General features: G+C 48.6%; 1 protein-coding gene across 1 annotated transcript in view; it reads right to left on the reverse strand.

Annotated features, from left to right (window-relative positions):
* Window positions 1-377: 377 nt before the first annotated feature.
* EFNB3 (ephrin B3) overlaps window positions 378-16886 on the reverse strand; it is a 53936-nt gene continuing 37427 nt past the window's right edge. Inside the window, exons 3-5 of the mRNA XM_083185672.1 lie at window positions 6747-6839; window positions 2547-2645; window positions 378-1565 (exon numbers count right to left, since the gene is read on the reverse strand). Of these exons, the coding sequence (XP_083041798.1) occupies window positions 1177-1565; window positions 2547-2645; window positions 6747-6839 (581 nt within the window). The 3' untranslated portion in view covers window positions 378-1176. The remainder of the gene's footprint in view (window positions 1566-2546; window positions 2646-6746; window positions 6840-16886) is intronic.

The raw sequence follows: 16886 nt of genomic DNA on the forward strand, positions 1-16886 counted from the left end.
TCTAATGTTCAGCTGTAAAACTACATCTCCTCCACCAAACCCCCCCCCCCCCCCCCCCCTCACCACCTTTTTTTTTTATCGCTCATTTTCGTTCCCTGTCTCCCTGGCGACCGACATTTTAATGCCGTACTAGAGAAGGGAGAGAGGGAAGCAGACACGGAGGGGGAGACTCTGAGGAGCGAGTAGTCCCAATCCGTCGCTATGGATACGGGGCCTAGCTTAATTACGCTCCGTTCTCTCTCTCCCCTCCTGTTTCCCTCTCCCATGCTCCCAGCAGAGGTGCAATATTTCAACATGTCCCAGCGTGCGGACACAGCCGGGGTACACATCACTATGTATAGTGTGTGTGTGTGTGTGTGTGTGTGTGTGGGGGGGGGTTCAGTGTTGTGTGTGTCCCCCCATCCCCATTCGTAGAACCAGGTTATTTTATTTATTTGGGGAAACAAAAGGCAGAAAGGGCTCCTGGAGATTTACGGTGACACAAGACGTAAACCGTGACAAGTCAAACATTAGAGGTGCTGTATATACAGCGGGGACGCATCCTTTGCCTATTTTCCAAAAGGCACAAGAGAGAGATGGACGTCAAACGGGGATGGGAATCATGTTCCAAAGAAGGGGACTTAACTTTTGTGCAAATATCAGTAGGAGCAAGGGACTCGGAGATGGTATAGGCTATTCTTTAAGGCTTTGGGCTGGAGATTAAAAAATAAAACAAAGATCTATCTCAGAAGTGCCGCCATTTTTGATCAGTGACAGCTGACTTTTTTCATTTGCGCGCCTCCATTACACAAGTTGCATCCTCAGGACGGCCAATCCGCTCGACTCCTCCCTCCCCCGCCCCGGCAGGGAGACGGAATGTAGATGCCGCTAACCCTGGACCTTCTAGTTGACCATCAATGGTCTTCGTTGGAGTGAGCTTTATGACAAATAGCTGCTGGTCGGACATAAGACTCTGCACCTCCGCTCTATAAAAATTCAGCCCCTCGCGTCTTGGGGAGGCTGAGTAAGGCGGGCGAGAGGTGCTCACGCGGGTGAGGGGGAAGGGGGGGGGGGCTCTGCAATGAAACCTTTACTTTCATAATGTCCTTAACCCCATTTTTCACATATCCTACAATAAGCCCCCTGCCCTCCAAAAGGAACGAAAAAAAAAAAAAAAGCCAAAGATAGCGTCTTTTTTCATACTTTGTAATAGATATTGGCTGGGCTTTGGCTAGCCATGTCTTGTACAATGTATACCGGGTGTCCATAGTCCCCGCTGACCTTCTCGTAGTGAGGGCAGAAGGCACCTCCTTCTGAAGGCCTCAGGGGCATTATAATGTCGCTGGGCTCATGCCCGTTGTTGTTGCCCCCTCCTCGCTTAGGGGAAGTAATAGAACCCAATGAGAGGGGAGGGTGTCTGGTGTCGCTGTGCTTGGCTTGCCGGCGCCTGTGGCAGGCCCACCCCACCACGCCAAACACCAACAGGAGAAGGATGGCTCCTCCAACCGCCCCGGCAACAAGAGGCACATGGGAATTAGGGAGTGGACCGTTCTCTCCTGTCTTGGTGGCGTTGCCCGATGTATCTCCTGAGGGGAAAAAGAAAAAGCGGTGAGACTCACTGTAAATAAAAAATATATGAAACGCACACAAAAAAGGTCATCAGTATGAAGCTTCCTGTGGGTGAAATAAATACTTGTACAAGACTCCACTGCTTCCAAGATGGCGACATGATAAGACCAAGCTATACTGTAGGTCTGCCCCTCCCCCTGAAGGGTAAAACAGGAAGTTGCCCTGATGATTCGGTTACAACGGGGTATAATAATATTTGCGGGACATTCCCTGATAACAGAATAAATATTATTTATCTCCAGAGCGTGCGACATAAAAACCACTGCAAATATGGCGGATAGGTGCCCTGTCCCTCCATTCCCAATTACAGCAGCAGCCCCCTCCAGACTTTTGGGCTAATGACCCTAAAAGGATATAATAATATCTCCGTAACCTATAGTAGCAAAAATAATTTTTCACCTCTGCTTTAAAAATGTGGCTTGAGAGGATTGCGCCCCAAAGTGATAATTACGCCCCGTAGTCTTTGGAGAGCGGTAAACTTACGGTGGTCTTGTTTTGCATCCCCCCCTCTCTCTGTCACCTCTAGGCTATATTCGTTGCATTTAAATAAACAGCCTTAATTAAGTCTAATTAAAACGATCGAATCTGCACTTTAAGTGGCGGAACGCATTAAATCAGGGAGACGCGGAGGGTGGTGAGACGATGGGGTGGAGAGGTTGCGTCGTCCTAGAGGTTCCAGACATAATACGTTCATCTCATCTCTCCTCTTGCAGCCCCGCTGTCTCCCTTCTGTCTGAACTGTCTGCTTTATTAAAGGATATCTTTCAAAGTGACAGCTCAGTAACTCGCCGTCCCGCAGTGACAGAACCACGCGGCAATCTCGCCCGCCCCGGTCTAACCCTCACCTCTAAAGAGCCGCGTTAACCCTCAGCACCCCGCAGAGGTCTCCAACGCTGATGAAGCTTGAGGTGCTTCCCACGCCCGGTAATTCAACGTACCTGCAAATATTGAGGAGTCTGGGTTTGGTACCGACGGAGAGAGTCCTGAATCTTTATCTCTTCCGAAGGGTCTGCGGGGAGGATTAACTCCATCAGGGCCTGGGAGGGTGGGAGAAAGAGGGGTTAGCGGCAGGCCAAGTACATTATATATATACACAGATGGGTCAGGTCCCATCTTTGCAGGGGATGGCGCTGGCGTCGCCAGCCGCCATCCCCCGCCAGCGCCATGGCGATGGTGAGAAGGGGACGCGCGCGCACGAGCGGCGCGCGCGTCCCCTTCCGACGGCGCTTCGATCCGTTCCCCCGGGTCCCCGCCGGCTTGCCGGCGGTAACCCGGGGTCCCCGCCGCCTGCCCGCACCCCCCCCTAACCCCCCCTAACCCTGTCCGTCTCCCTGAGGCGGAGACGGACAGGGTTTCCGTCGCGCTAGCGACGGAGACTGAGACGCGCGTGCGCGTGAGACGCACGCGCGTCTCAGTCTCCTCGCTGGCGAGGCTGCTGGCGGGTCGCCAGCGCGTACGTTCTGGCGACCCGCCAGCAAGGATGTAGGACATAACATACTGTATATATATATATATATATATATATATATTTTTTTTTTTTATATAGTTTTTTTTATTTTACAGACTAGTTCAAATCCGGTCAAAATGACGGCTTAGCCTCTCATCTGCTGCTACCTCTGATGTACTGTATGTCTTCACAGCTCCCCCTGCCCATATCCAGAAAGTACGAAACAGATCATTTTGCTTTCACTTTCTGTTAAGGAGTAATTTGGTCTGTTGAGTGGCCTCTAGTTGTCACCGGTGGTACTTCACCTCAAAAAGGTGAGGATTTTTAGTCTTTTATATATAAATATAGTGATGTGACCCTCGGCAACACGGAAATTATTGACACATGACAAGGTCAACATGAGGCTTTTCACATTTTTTTTAACCATTTTATCATCTACGTGGACTACGATTGGGAATGGTTAAGCCGGAAGCCTGGAGAGCTCTAGGCTAAAAATGGACACAGAAATAATGGGAAAAACCATGTCGGCCTTCTCACATGTCGATCTTTTCCATTGTTCATCTCGTGCCTGCCAATTTTTGAGGGCCAACATAGATATGGTCGGCCATATGATCCCCACCCCAGATCCACCCTTCCTCTCACTCTACCGCTCCTCTCTCTCGTCCCTCCAGTCACTCCCCCTCTCTTCCCTCCAGTCACTCCCCGCTCCTCTCTCTCATCCCTCCAGTCACTCCCAGCTCCTCTCGCTTGTCCCTCCCCCTCTCTTCTCTCTTGTCCCTCCAGTCACTCTACTGCTCCTCTCTCTCGTCCCTCCCCCTCTCTTCTCTCTTGTCCCTCCAGTGACTCCCCGATCCTCTCTCTCGTCCCTCCAGTCACTCCCTGCTCCTCTCTTGTCCCTCCAGTCACTCTACCTCTCTTGTCCCTCGTCCCTCCCCACTCCTCTCTCTCATCCCTCCAGTCACTCCCCACTCCTCTCTCTCATCCCTACAGTCACTGCCCACTCCTCTCTCTCATCCCTACAGTCACTGCCCACTCCTCTCTCTCATCCCTACAGTCACTCTACCTTTCTTCTCTCTCGTCCCTCCAGTCACTCCCCACTCCTCTCTCTCATCCCGACAGTCACTCTACCTTTCTTCTCTCTCGTCCCTCCAGTCACTCCCCACTCCCCTCTCTCGTCCCTCCAGTCACTCTCCCTTTCTTCTCTCTCGTCCCTCCAGTCACTTCCTCTTCTTCACTCTCGTCCCCCCAGTCACTCCCTGCTCTTCTCTCTCGTCCCCCCAGTCACTCCCTGCTCTTCTCTCTCGTCCCCCCAGTCACTCCCTGCTCTTCTCTCTCGTCCCCCCAGTCACACTCACACCTCCAGTTGCACTTCCCTTCCCCTCTCACACCTCCAGTTACACTTCCCTTCCCCTCTCACACCTCCAGTTACACTTCCTTTCCTCTCTCTCACACCTCCAGTTACACTTCCATTCCTCTGTCTCACACTTCCAGTTACACTTCCCTTTCTGTCTCACACCTCCAGTTACACTTCCCTTTCTCACACCTCCAGTTACACTTCTCTCTCACACAGCTTCAGTTACACTTCCCTTCCTCTGTCTCACACCTCCAGTTACACTTCCCTTTCTCTCTCACACCTCCAGTTACACTTCCATTTCTCTCTCACACCTCCAGTTACACTTCCCTTTCTCTCTCACACCTCCAGTTACACCTTCCCTTTCTCTCTCACACCTCCAGTTACACCTTCCCTTCCTCTCTCACACCTCCAGTTACACTTCCTTTCCTCTCTCTCACACCTCCAGTTACACTTCCATTCCTCTCTCTCACACCTCCAGTTACACTTCCATTCCTCTGTCTCACACTTCCAGTTACACTTCCCTTTCTCTCTCACACCTCCAGTTACACTTCCCTTTCTCTCTCACACCTCCAGTTACACTTCCCTTTCTCACACCTCCAGTTACACTTCTCTCTCACACAGCTTCAGTTACACTTCCCTTCCTCTGTCTCACACTTCCAGTTATACTTCACTTCCTCTCTCCTAACTCCAGTTACACTTCCCCTCTCTCACACCTCCAGTAACACTTCCCTTTCTCTCACACAGCTTCAGTTACACTTCCCTTCCCCTCTCTCACACCTCCAGTTACACTTCCATTCCTCTCTCTCACACCTCCAGTTACACTTCCATTCCTCTCTCTCACACCTCCAGTTCCACTTCCATTCCTCTGTCTCACACTTCCAGGTACACTTCCCTTTCTCTCTCACACCTCCAGTTACACTTCCCTTCCTCTCTCCTAACTCCAGTTACACTTCCCTTCCCCTCTCTCACACCTCCAGTTACACTTCCATTCCTCTGTCTCACACCTCCAGTTACACTTCCATTCCTCTGTCTCACACTTCCAGTTACACTTTCCTTTCTCACACCTTCAGTTACACTTCTCTCTCACACAGCTTCAGTTACACTTCCCTTTCTCTCTCACACCTCCAGTTACACTTCCCTTTCTCACACCTCCAGTTACACTTCTCTCTCACACAGCTTCATTTACACTTCCCTTCCTCTGTCTCACACTTCCAGTTATACTTCCCTTTCTCTCTCACACCTCCAGTTACACTTCCCTTCCCATCTCTCACACCTCCAGTTACACTTCCCTTTCTCTCTCACACAGCTTCAGTTACACTTCCATTCCTGTCTCACACTTCCAGCTATACTTCCCTTTCTCTCTCAAACCTCAAGCTACACTTCCCTTTCTCACACCTCCAGTTACACTTCCATTCCTCTGTCTCACACTTCCAGTTACACTTCCCTTTCTCTCTCACTCCTCAAGCTACACTTCCCTTTCTCACACCTCCAGTTACACTTCCCTTTCTCTCTCACACAGCTTCAGTTACACTTCCCTTCCTCTGTCTCACACTTCCAGTTATACTTCCCTTCCTCTCTCCTAACTCCAGTTACACTTCCCCTCTCTCACACCTCCAGTTACACTTCCCTTTCTCTCTCACACAGCTTCAGTTACACTTCCCTTCCCCTCTCTCACACCTCCAGTTACACTTCCCTTCCTCTCTCCTAACTCCAGTTACACTTCCCCTCTCTCACACCTCCAGTTACACTTCCCTTCCTCTCTCCTAACTCCAGTTACACTTCCCCTCTCTCACACCTCCAGTTCCACTTCCCCTCCTCTCTCTTCTCTCACACATCCACTTCCCTTTCTCTCTCTCCTGCCTCCAGTTACACTTCCCTTCCCCTCTCTCTCCTAACTCCACTTACACTTCCCTTCCTCTCTTTCCTACATCCAGTTACACATCCCTTCCTCTCTCCTACCTCCAGTTACTTCCCTTCCTCTCTCCTACCACCAGTTACTTCCCTTCCTCCAGTTACACTTCCCTTCCTCTCTCCCCTACCTCCAGTTACTCTTCCCTTCATCTCTCCTACCTCCAAATAAACTTCCCTTCCTCTCTCCCCTAACTCCAGTTACACTTCCCTTCCTCTCTCCTACCTCCAGTTACACTTCCCTTCCTCTCTCCCCTAACTCCAGTTACACTTCCCTTGCTCTCTCCCCTAACTCCAGTTACACTTCCCTTCCTCTCTCCCCTAACTCCAGTTACACTTCCCTTCCTCTCTCACACCTCCAGTTACACAATGAATCTATCCTGGTCAGAATATAGTTGGCTATGACCATTGGTGAAGTGCAGAACTTACTCTGTCCAACCTTTAAGGTGACCTTCATGCCTTTGGTCTGACACACGCCTCCATTTAGATTTTCCAATCCCTCTGGGGTACCATCCGAAGTTGCTAGAATGAGAGTAACATCACCATAAACTGGATTGCCAAAGAATGAATAACACAAACATATAGAACCAGCAAAGGATGGGCTATAGAACCAGCCATCTATTACAGAAATATACCCATTATTGTACATGAGATTCTCCACATTATGACCCCATATTGCTAGGTTGTGGGCAGGATGCGGGAGATCTGCCTATACTTCCAGGAGTTCAGATGACCAGGCATGTACGATGCAAGCGTTATGGGTATTGTGAGAAGTTCTCTATGCCAAATGGCCCCTGGCATGGGGTAGATGCAAGTGCCAAATGTAATATAAACAGCTGCTCTTCTCCTGTGTCGGGAACAGCGGGGGTGGAGCAATAGCGTACATGGTTACACATATAGCGCAGATGTGCGAAGCTTAGAAAAGTGTTAAATGGAGAGATATATAGTATCAACCAATCAGCAAGCAGCTGTCATTTTTCAAACACACCCTGTAACATGGCAGTTAGGAGCCGGTGCTTGGTACTTTTATCTTTCTCCAATTTTGCACTTTCAAGTATTAGTAGGTCTCGCCGATAGGGATATTATTGATCTGTCTGCAATACAGTCGCCTTTACAACATGTTCATAATCAGACTGGGACGCAAACCAATGTGACCATTATCAATACTCAGTATCATTATATTATTACACAGAGCGGTGTGATCACTATCAGCGTATACTCACTATCACTATATTACACAGAGCGGTGTGATCACTATCAGCGTATACTCAGTATCACTATATTATTACACAGAGCGGTGTGATCACTATCAGCGTATACTCAGTATCACTATATTATTATACATGGCGGTGTGATCACTATCAGCGTATACTCAGTATCACTATATTATTACACAGAGCAGTGTGATCACTATCAGCGTATACTCAGTATCACTATATTATTACACAGAGCGGTGTGATCACTATCAGCGTATACTCAGTATCACTATATTATTACACAGAGCGGTGTGATCACTATCAGCATATACTCAGTATCGCTATATTATTACACAGAGCGATGTGATCACTATCAGTGTATACTCAGTATCACTATATTATTACACAGAGTGGTGTGATCACTATTAGTGTATACTCAGTATCACTATACTATTACACAGAGCGGTGTGATCACTATCAGCGTATACTCAGTATCACTATATAATTACACAGAGCGGTGTGATCACTATCAGCGTATACTCAGTATCACTATATAATTACACAGGGCGGTGTGATCACTATCAGCGTATACTCAGTATCACTATATTATTACACAGAGCGGTGTGATCACTATCAGCGTATACTCAGTATCACTATACTATTACACAGAGCGGTGTGATCACTATCAGCGTATACTCAGTATCACTATACAATTACACAGGGCGGTGTGATCGCTATCAGCGTATACTCAGTATCACTATACTATTACACAGAGCGGTGTGATCACTATCAGCGTATACTCAGTATCACTATGTTATTACACAGAGCGGTGTGATCACTATCAGCGTATACTCAGTATCACTATATTATTACACAGAGCGGTGTGATCACTATCAGCGTGTACTCAGTATCACTATATTATTACACAGAGCGGTGTGATCACTATCAGCGTGTACTCAGTATCACTATATTATTTTACAGAGCGGTGTGATCACTATCAGCGTATACTCAGTATCACTATATTATTACAGAGCGGTGTGATCACTATCAGCGTATACTCAGTAACACTATATTATTACACAGAGCGGTGTGATCACTATCAGTGTATACTCAGTATCACTTTATTATTACACAGAGCGGTGTGATCACTATCAGCGTATACTCAGTATCACTATATTATTACACAGAGCGGTGTGATCACTATCAGCGTATACTCAGTATCACTATATTATTACACAGAGCGGTGTGATCACTATCAGCGTATACTCAGTATCACTGTATTATTACACAGAGCGGTGTGATCACTATCAGCGTATACTCAGTATCACTATATAATTACACAGAGCGGTGTGATCACTATCAGCGTATACTCAGTATCACTATATTATTACACAGGGCGGTGTGATCACTATCAGCGTATACTCAGTATCACTATATAATTACACAGAGCGGTGTGATCACTATCAGCGTATACTCAGTATCACTATATAATTACACAGGGCGGTGTGATCACTATCAGCGTATACTCAGTATCACTATATAATTACACAGAGCGGTGTGATCACTATCAGCGTATACTCAGTATCACTATATTATTACACAGAGCGGTGTGATCACTATCAGTGTATACTCAGTATCACTATATTATTACACAGAGCGGTGTGATCACTATCAGCGTATACTCATTATCACTATATTATTACACAGAGCGGTGTGATCACTATCAGCGTATACTCAGTATCACTATATTATTACACAGAGCGGTGTGATCACTGTGCATTAGGTACAGTATAAGGCATCCCCACGCAGTACGTTACATGTAAAGCCCTTATAGATAAGACTGTGTGAGACGCTCTGCAAAGCGCTGCAGACTATCTCGCTTTGCTAGGAAGCACTGTACGCTAAACGAGCCCACTCGCTAACTTGCTGTGACAGCCATCTTGGGTCCTGTTTTATTAAATCATGTCCCCCAGTGCCCCTTGTCACGGAAGGAAGAGCTGCAGCCAACCAGGGAGCAGCAGAATGGGAAGCAGGCGAGGCGGAGGGTGTATAATGACATGCCTGTGGGGGACAGGGTGGGGAGAGGAGGGAGGTGGGAGAGGGATGATATAGATATAATGAGATGGAGGAAAAAGCACATATCACACATCTACCATCGCATTAGATACCATTACATGTTATTACAGAGTCCCTTTACATATATATTTATATAGCAGAAGGAGAAACAGGGGCAGTATGGGAGACACATCCAGCTCAGAGATATTAGACAGAGGAGTAACAGGGTCGGTACGGGAGACACATCCAGCGCAGAGATATTAGACAGAGGAGTAACAGGGGCGGTACGTGAGACATATGCAGCGCAGAGATATTATACAGAGGAGTAACAGGGGCGGTACGGGAGACACATTCAGCGCAGAGATATTATACAGAGGAGTAACAGGGTCAGTATGGGAGACACGTCCAGCGCAGAGATATTATACAGAGGAGTAACAGGGTCACATCCAGCGCAGGAGACATATCCAGCGCAGAGATATTATACAGAGGAGTAAAAAGGTTGGTACGGGAGACACATCCAGCGCAGAGATATTAGACAGAGGAGTAACAGGGTCGGTACGGGAGACACATCCAGCGCAGAGATATTATACAGAGGAGTAACAGGGGCGGTACGGGAGACATATGCAGCGCAGAGATATTATACAGAGGAGTAACAGGGGCGGTACGGGAGACACATTCAGCGCAGAGATATTATACAGAGGAGTAACAGGGTCAGTATGGGAGACACATCCAGCGCAGAGATATTATACAGAGGAGTAACAGGGTCACATCCAGCGCAGGAGACATATCCAGCGCAGAGATATTATACAGAGGAGTAAAAAGGTCGGTACGGGAGACACATCCAGCGCAGAGATATTATACAGAGGAGTAACAGGGTCGGTACGGGAGACACATCCAGCGCAGAGATATTATACAGAGGAGTAACAGGGTCAGTACAGGAGACACATCCAGCGCAGAGATATTATACAGAGGAGTAACAGGGTCAGTACAGGAGACACATCCAGCGCAGAGATATTATACAAAGGAGTAACAGGGGCGGTACGGGAGACACATCCAGCGCAGAGATATTATACAGAGGAGTAACAGGGTCAGTACGGGAGACACATCCAGCGCAGAGATATTATACATAGGAGTAACAGGGTCGGTAAGGGAGACACATCCAGGGCAGAGATATTATACAGAGGAGTAACAGGGGCGGTACGGGAGACACATCCAGCGAAGAGATATTATACAGAGGAGTAACAGGGGCGGTACGGGAGACACATCCAGCGCAGAGATATTATACAGAGGAGTAACAGGGTCAGTACGGGAGACACATCCAGCACAGAGATATTATACAGAGGAGTAACAGGGTCAGTACGGGAGACACATCCAGCGCAGAGATATTATACAGAGGAGTAACAGGGGCAGTACGGGAGACACATCCAGCACAGAGATATTATACAGAGGAGTAACAGGGTCAGTACGGGAGACACGTCCAGCGCAGAGATATTATACAGAGGAGTAACAGGGTCACATCCAGCGCAGGAGACATATCCAGCGCAGAGATATTATACAGAGGAGTAACAGGGGCGGTACGGGAGACACATCCAGCGCAGAGATATTATACAGAGGAGTAACAGGGTCAGTACAGGAGACACATCCAGCGCAGAGATATTATACAGAGGAGTAACAGGGGCGGTAGGGGAGACACATCCAGCGCAGAGATATTATACAGAGGAGTAACAGGGGCAGTACGGGAGACACATCCAGCACAGAGATATTATACAGAGGAGTAACAGGGTCAGTACGGGAGACACGTCCAGCGCAGAGATATTATACAGAGGAGTAACAGGGTCACATCCAGCGCAGGAGACATATCCAGCGCAGAGATATTATACAGAGGAGTAACAGGGGCGGTACTGGAGACACATCCAGCGCAGAGATATTATACAGAGGAGTAACAGGGTCAGTACAGGAGACACATCCAGCGCAGAGATATTATACAGAGGAGTAACAGGGGCGGTACGGGAGACATATGCAGCGCAGAGATATTATACAGAGGAGTAACAGGGGCGGTACGGGAGACACATTCAGCGCAGAGATATTATACAGAGGAGTAACAGGGTCAGTATGGGAGACACATCCAGCGCAGAGATATTATACAGAGGAGTAACAGGGTCACATCCAGCGCAGGAGACATATCCAGCGCAGAGATATTATACAGAGGAGTAAAAAGGTCGGTACGGGAGACACATCCAGCGCAGAGATATTATACAGAGGAGTAACAGGGTCGGTACGGGAGACACATCCAGCGCAGAGATATTATACAGAGGAGTAACAGGGTCAGTACAGGAGACACATCCAGCGCAGAGATATTATACAGAGGAGTAACAGGGTCAGTACAGGAGACACATCCAGCGCAGAGATATTATACAAAGGAGTAACAGGGGCGGTACGGGAGACACATCCAGCGCAGAGATATTATACAGAGGAGTAACAGGGTCAGTACGGGAGACACATCCAGCGCAGAGATATTATACATAGGAGTAACAGGGTCGGTAAGGGAGACACATCCAGGGCAGAGATATTATACAGAGGAGTAACAGGGGCGGTACGTGAGACACATCCAGCGAAGAGATATTATACAGAGGAGTAACAGGGGCGGTACGGGAGACACATCCAGCGTAGAGATATTATACAGAGGAGTAACAGGGTCAGTACGGGAGACACATCCAGCGCAGAGATATTATACAGAGGAGTAACAGGGTCAGTACAGGAGACACATCCAGCGCAGAGATATTATACAAAGGAGTAACAGGGGCGGTACGGGAGACACATCCAGCGCAGAGATATTATACAGAGGAGTAACAGGGTCAGTACGGGAGACACATCCAGCGCAGAGATATTATACATAGGAGTAACAGGGTCGGTAAGGGAGACACATCCAGGGCAGAGATATTATACAGAGGAGTAACAGGGGCGGTACGGGAGACACATCCAGCGAAGAGATATTATACAGAGGAGTAACAGGGGCGGTACGGGAGACACATCCAGCGCAGAGATATTATACAGAGGAGTAACAGGGTCAGTACGGGAGACACATCCAGCACAGAGATATTATACAGAGGAGTAACAGGGTCAGTACGGGAGACACATCCAGCGCAGAGATATTATACAGAGGAGTAACAGGGGCAGTACGGGAGACACATCCAGCACAGAGATATTATACAGAGGAGTAACAGGGTCAGTACGGGAGACACGTCCAGCGCAGAGATATTATACAGAGGAGTAACAGGGTCACATCCAGCGCAGGAGACATATCCAGCGCAGAGATATTATACAGAGGAGTAACAGGGGCGGTACGGGAGACACATCCAGCGCAGAGATATTATACAGAGGAGTAACAGGGTCAGTACAGGAGACACATCCAGCGCAGAGATATTATACAGAGGAGTAACAGGGGCGGTAGGGGAGACACATCCAGCGCAGAGATATTATACAGAGGAGTAACAGGGGCAGTACGGGAGACACATCCAGCACAGAGATATTATACAGAGGAGTAACAGGGTCAGTACGGGAGACACGTCCAGCGCAGAGATATTATACAGAGGAGTAACAGGGTCACATCCAGCGCAGAGATATTATACAGAGGAGTAACAGGGGCAGTACGGGAGACATATCCAGCGCAGAGATATTATACAGAGGAGTAACAGGGGCGGTACGGGAGACACATCCAGCGCAGAGATATTATACAGAGGAGTAACAGGGTCAGTACAGGAGACACATCCAGCGCAGAGATATTATACAGAGGAGTAACAGGGGCGGTAGGGGAGACACATCCAGCGCAGAGATATTATACAGAGGAGTAACAGGGGCGGTACGGGAGACACATCCAGCGCAGAGATATTATACAGAGGAGTAACAGGGTCGGTACGGGAGACACATCCAGCGCAGAGATATTATAGAGGAGTAACAAGGTCGGTACGGGAGACACATCCAGCGCAGAGATATTATACAAAGGAGTAACAGGGTCGGTACGGGAGACACATCCAGCGCAGAGATATTATACAGAGGAGTAACAGGGGCGGTACGGGAGACACATCCAGCGCAGAGATATTATACAGAGGAGTAACAGGGTCGGTACGGGAGACACATCCAGCGCAGAGATATTATACAGAGGAGTAACAGGGTCGGTACGGGAGACACATCCAGCACACAGATATTATACAGAGGAGTAACAGGGTCGGTACGGGAGACACATCCAGCGCAGAGATATTATACAGAGGAGTAACAGGGTCGGTACAGGAGACACATCCAGCGCAGAGATATTATACAGAAGAGTAACAGGGTCAGTACGGGAGACACATGCAGCGCAGAGATATTATACAGAGGAATAACAGGGTCAGTACGGGAGACACATCTAGCGCAGAGATATTATACAGAGGAGTAACAGGGGCGGTACGGGAGACACATCTAGCGCAGAGATATTATACAGAGGAGTAACAGGGGCGGTACGGGAGACAAATCCAGCGCAGAGATATTATACAGAGGAGTAACAGGGGCGGTACAGGAGACACATCCAGCGCAGAGATATTATACAGAGGAGTAACAGGGGCGGTACAGGAGACACATCCAGCGCAGAGATATTATACAGAGGAGTAACAGGGTCGGTACGGGAGACACATCCAGCGCAGAGATATTATACAAAAGAGTAACAGGGTCAGTACGGGAGACACATCCAGCGCAGAGATATTATACAGAGGAGTAACAGGGGCGGTACGGGAGACACATCCAGCGCAGAGATATTATACAGAGGAGTAACAGGGGCGGTACGGGAGACACATCCAGCGCAGAGATATTATACAGAGGAGTAACAGGGTTGGTACAGGAGACACATCCAGCGCAGAGATATTATACAGAGGAGTAACAGGGGCGGTAGGGGAGACACATCCAGCGCAGAGATATTATACAGAGGAGTAACAGGGGCGGTACGGGAGACACATCCAGCGCAGAGATATTATACAGAGGAGTAACAGGGGCGGTACGGGAGACACATCCAGCACAGAGATATTATACAGAGGAGTAACAGGGGCAGTACAGGAGACTCAAACAGCGCAGAGATATTATACAGAGGAGTAACAGGGTCGGTACGGGAGACACATCCAGTGCAGAGATATTATACAGAGGAGTAACAGGTTCGGTACGGGAGACACATCCAGTGCAGAGATATTATACAGAGGAGTAAAAGGGTCAGTACGGGAGACACATCCAGCGCAGAGATATTATACAGAGGAGTAACAGGGGCAGTACGGGAGACACATCCAGAGCAGAGATATTATACAGAGGAGTAACAGGGTCAGTACGGGAGACACGTCCAGCGCAGAGATATTATACAGAGGAGTAACAGGGTCACATCCAGCGCAGGAGACATATCCAGCGCAGAGATATTATACAGAGGAGTAAAAAGGTCGGTACGGGAGACACATCCAGCGCAGAGATATTATACAGAGGAGTAACAGGGTCGGTACGGGAGACACATCCAGCGCAGAGATATTATACAGAGGAGTAACAGGGTCAGTACAGGAGACACATCCAGCGCAGAGATATTATACAGAGGAGTAACAGGGTCAGTACGGGAGACACGTCCAGCGCAGAGATTTTATACAGAGGAGTAACAGGGTCAGTACGGGAGACACATCCAGCGCAGAGATATTATACAGAGGAGTAACAGGGGCGGTACGGGAGACACATCCAGCGCAGAGATATTATACAGAGGAGTAACAGGGTCGGTACGGGAGACACATCCAGCGCAGAGATATTATAGAGGAGTAACAAGGTCGGTACGGGAGACACATCCAGCGCAGAGATATTATACAAAGGAGTAACAGGGTCGGTACGGGAGACACATCCAGCGCAGAGATATTATACAGAGGAGTAACAGGGGCAGTACGGGAGACACATCCAGCGCAGAGATATTATACAGAGGAGTAACAGGGTCGGTACAGGAGACACATCCAGCGCAGAGATATTATACAGAGGAGTAACAGGGGCGGTACGGGAGACACATCCAGCGCAGAGATATTATACAGAGGAGTAACAGGGTCGGTACGGGAGACACATCCAGCGCAGAGATATTATACAGAGGAGTAACAGGGTCGGTACGGGAGACACATCCAGCACACAGATATTATACAGAGGAGTAACAGGGTCGGTACGGGAGACACATCCAGCGCAGAGATATTATACAGAGGAGTAACAGGGTCGGTACAGGAGACACATCCAGCGCAGAGATATTATACAGAAGAGTAACAGGGTCAGTACGGGAGACACATGCAGCGCAGAGATATTATACAGAGGAATAACAGGGTCAGTACGGGAGACACATCTAGCGCAGAGATATTATACAGAGGAGTAACAGGGGCGGTACGGGAGACACATCTAGCGCAGAGATATTATACAGAGGAGTAACAGGGGCGGTACAGGAGACACATCCAGCGCAGAGATATTATACAGAGGAGTAACAGGGGCGGTACAGGAGACACATCCAGCGCAGAGATATTATACAGAGGAGTAACAGGGTCGGTACGGGAGACACATCCAGCGCAGAGATATTATACAGAGGAGTAACAGGGTCAGTACGGGAGACACATCCAGCGCAGAGATATTATACAGAGGAGTAACAGGGGCGGTACGGGAGACACATCCAGCGCAGAGATATTATACAGAGGAGTAACAGGGGCGGTACGGGAGACACATCCAGCGCAGAGATATTATACAGAGGAGTAACAGGGTCGGTACAGGAGACACATCCAGCGCAGAGATATTATACAGAGGAGTAACAGGGGCGGTAGGGGAGACACATCCAGCGCAGAGATATTAGAGGCCCTTATTCTGATCGGTGCGGATATTCCCGCATTCTTACGGAGCGGTCCGCACGCCACGGTGTTCTGCCGCGTGCGGCCATCGTCCGTAGAAACGCCCACGGGTCCTCCGCATTCGGACGGACTCACTCTTTAAGAACAGGGCGTGTTTACGGACGACATAGAAACCATGCGTGTGCGGGAGAAACACTCCGATTCTGCACGGTATTACAGAGTATTACAGAGTATGCTCGGGAATACCGCATCCGAACGGGAGGCAAGCGGTGCTACCGCCCGTAAGCGGAGTATTTACGCCAAACAACCCACTATTATGTATCTTCTGCAATACATCACATGACCCACTTATTCAATTACCTATCCTCATAAAAAACTGCTTATTTGGAATTGGAATCAATTAGATGCCAATATATCCTTACAAGCATGCCTAACACATGCATTGCACACATTAACCCTTA

Source organism: Crinia signifera, chromosome 4 (genome assembly GCF_055691185.1).
Source record: "Crinia signifera chromosome 4, ASM5569118v1, whole genome shotgun sequence".
Classification (NCBI taxonomy): domain Eukaryota; kingdom Metazoa; phylum Chordata; class Amphibia; order Anura; family Myobatrachidae; genus Crinia; species Crinia signifera.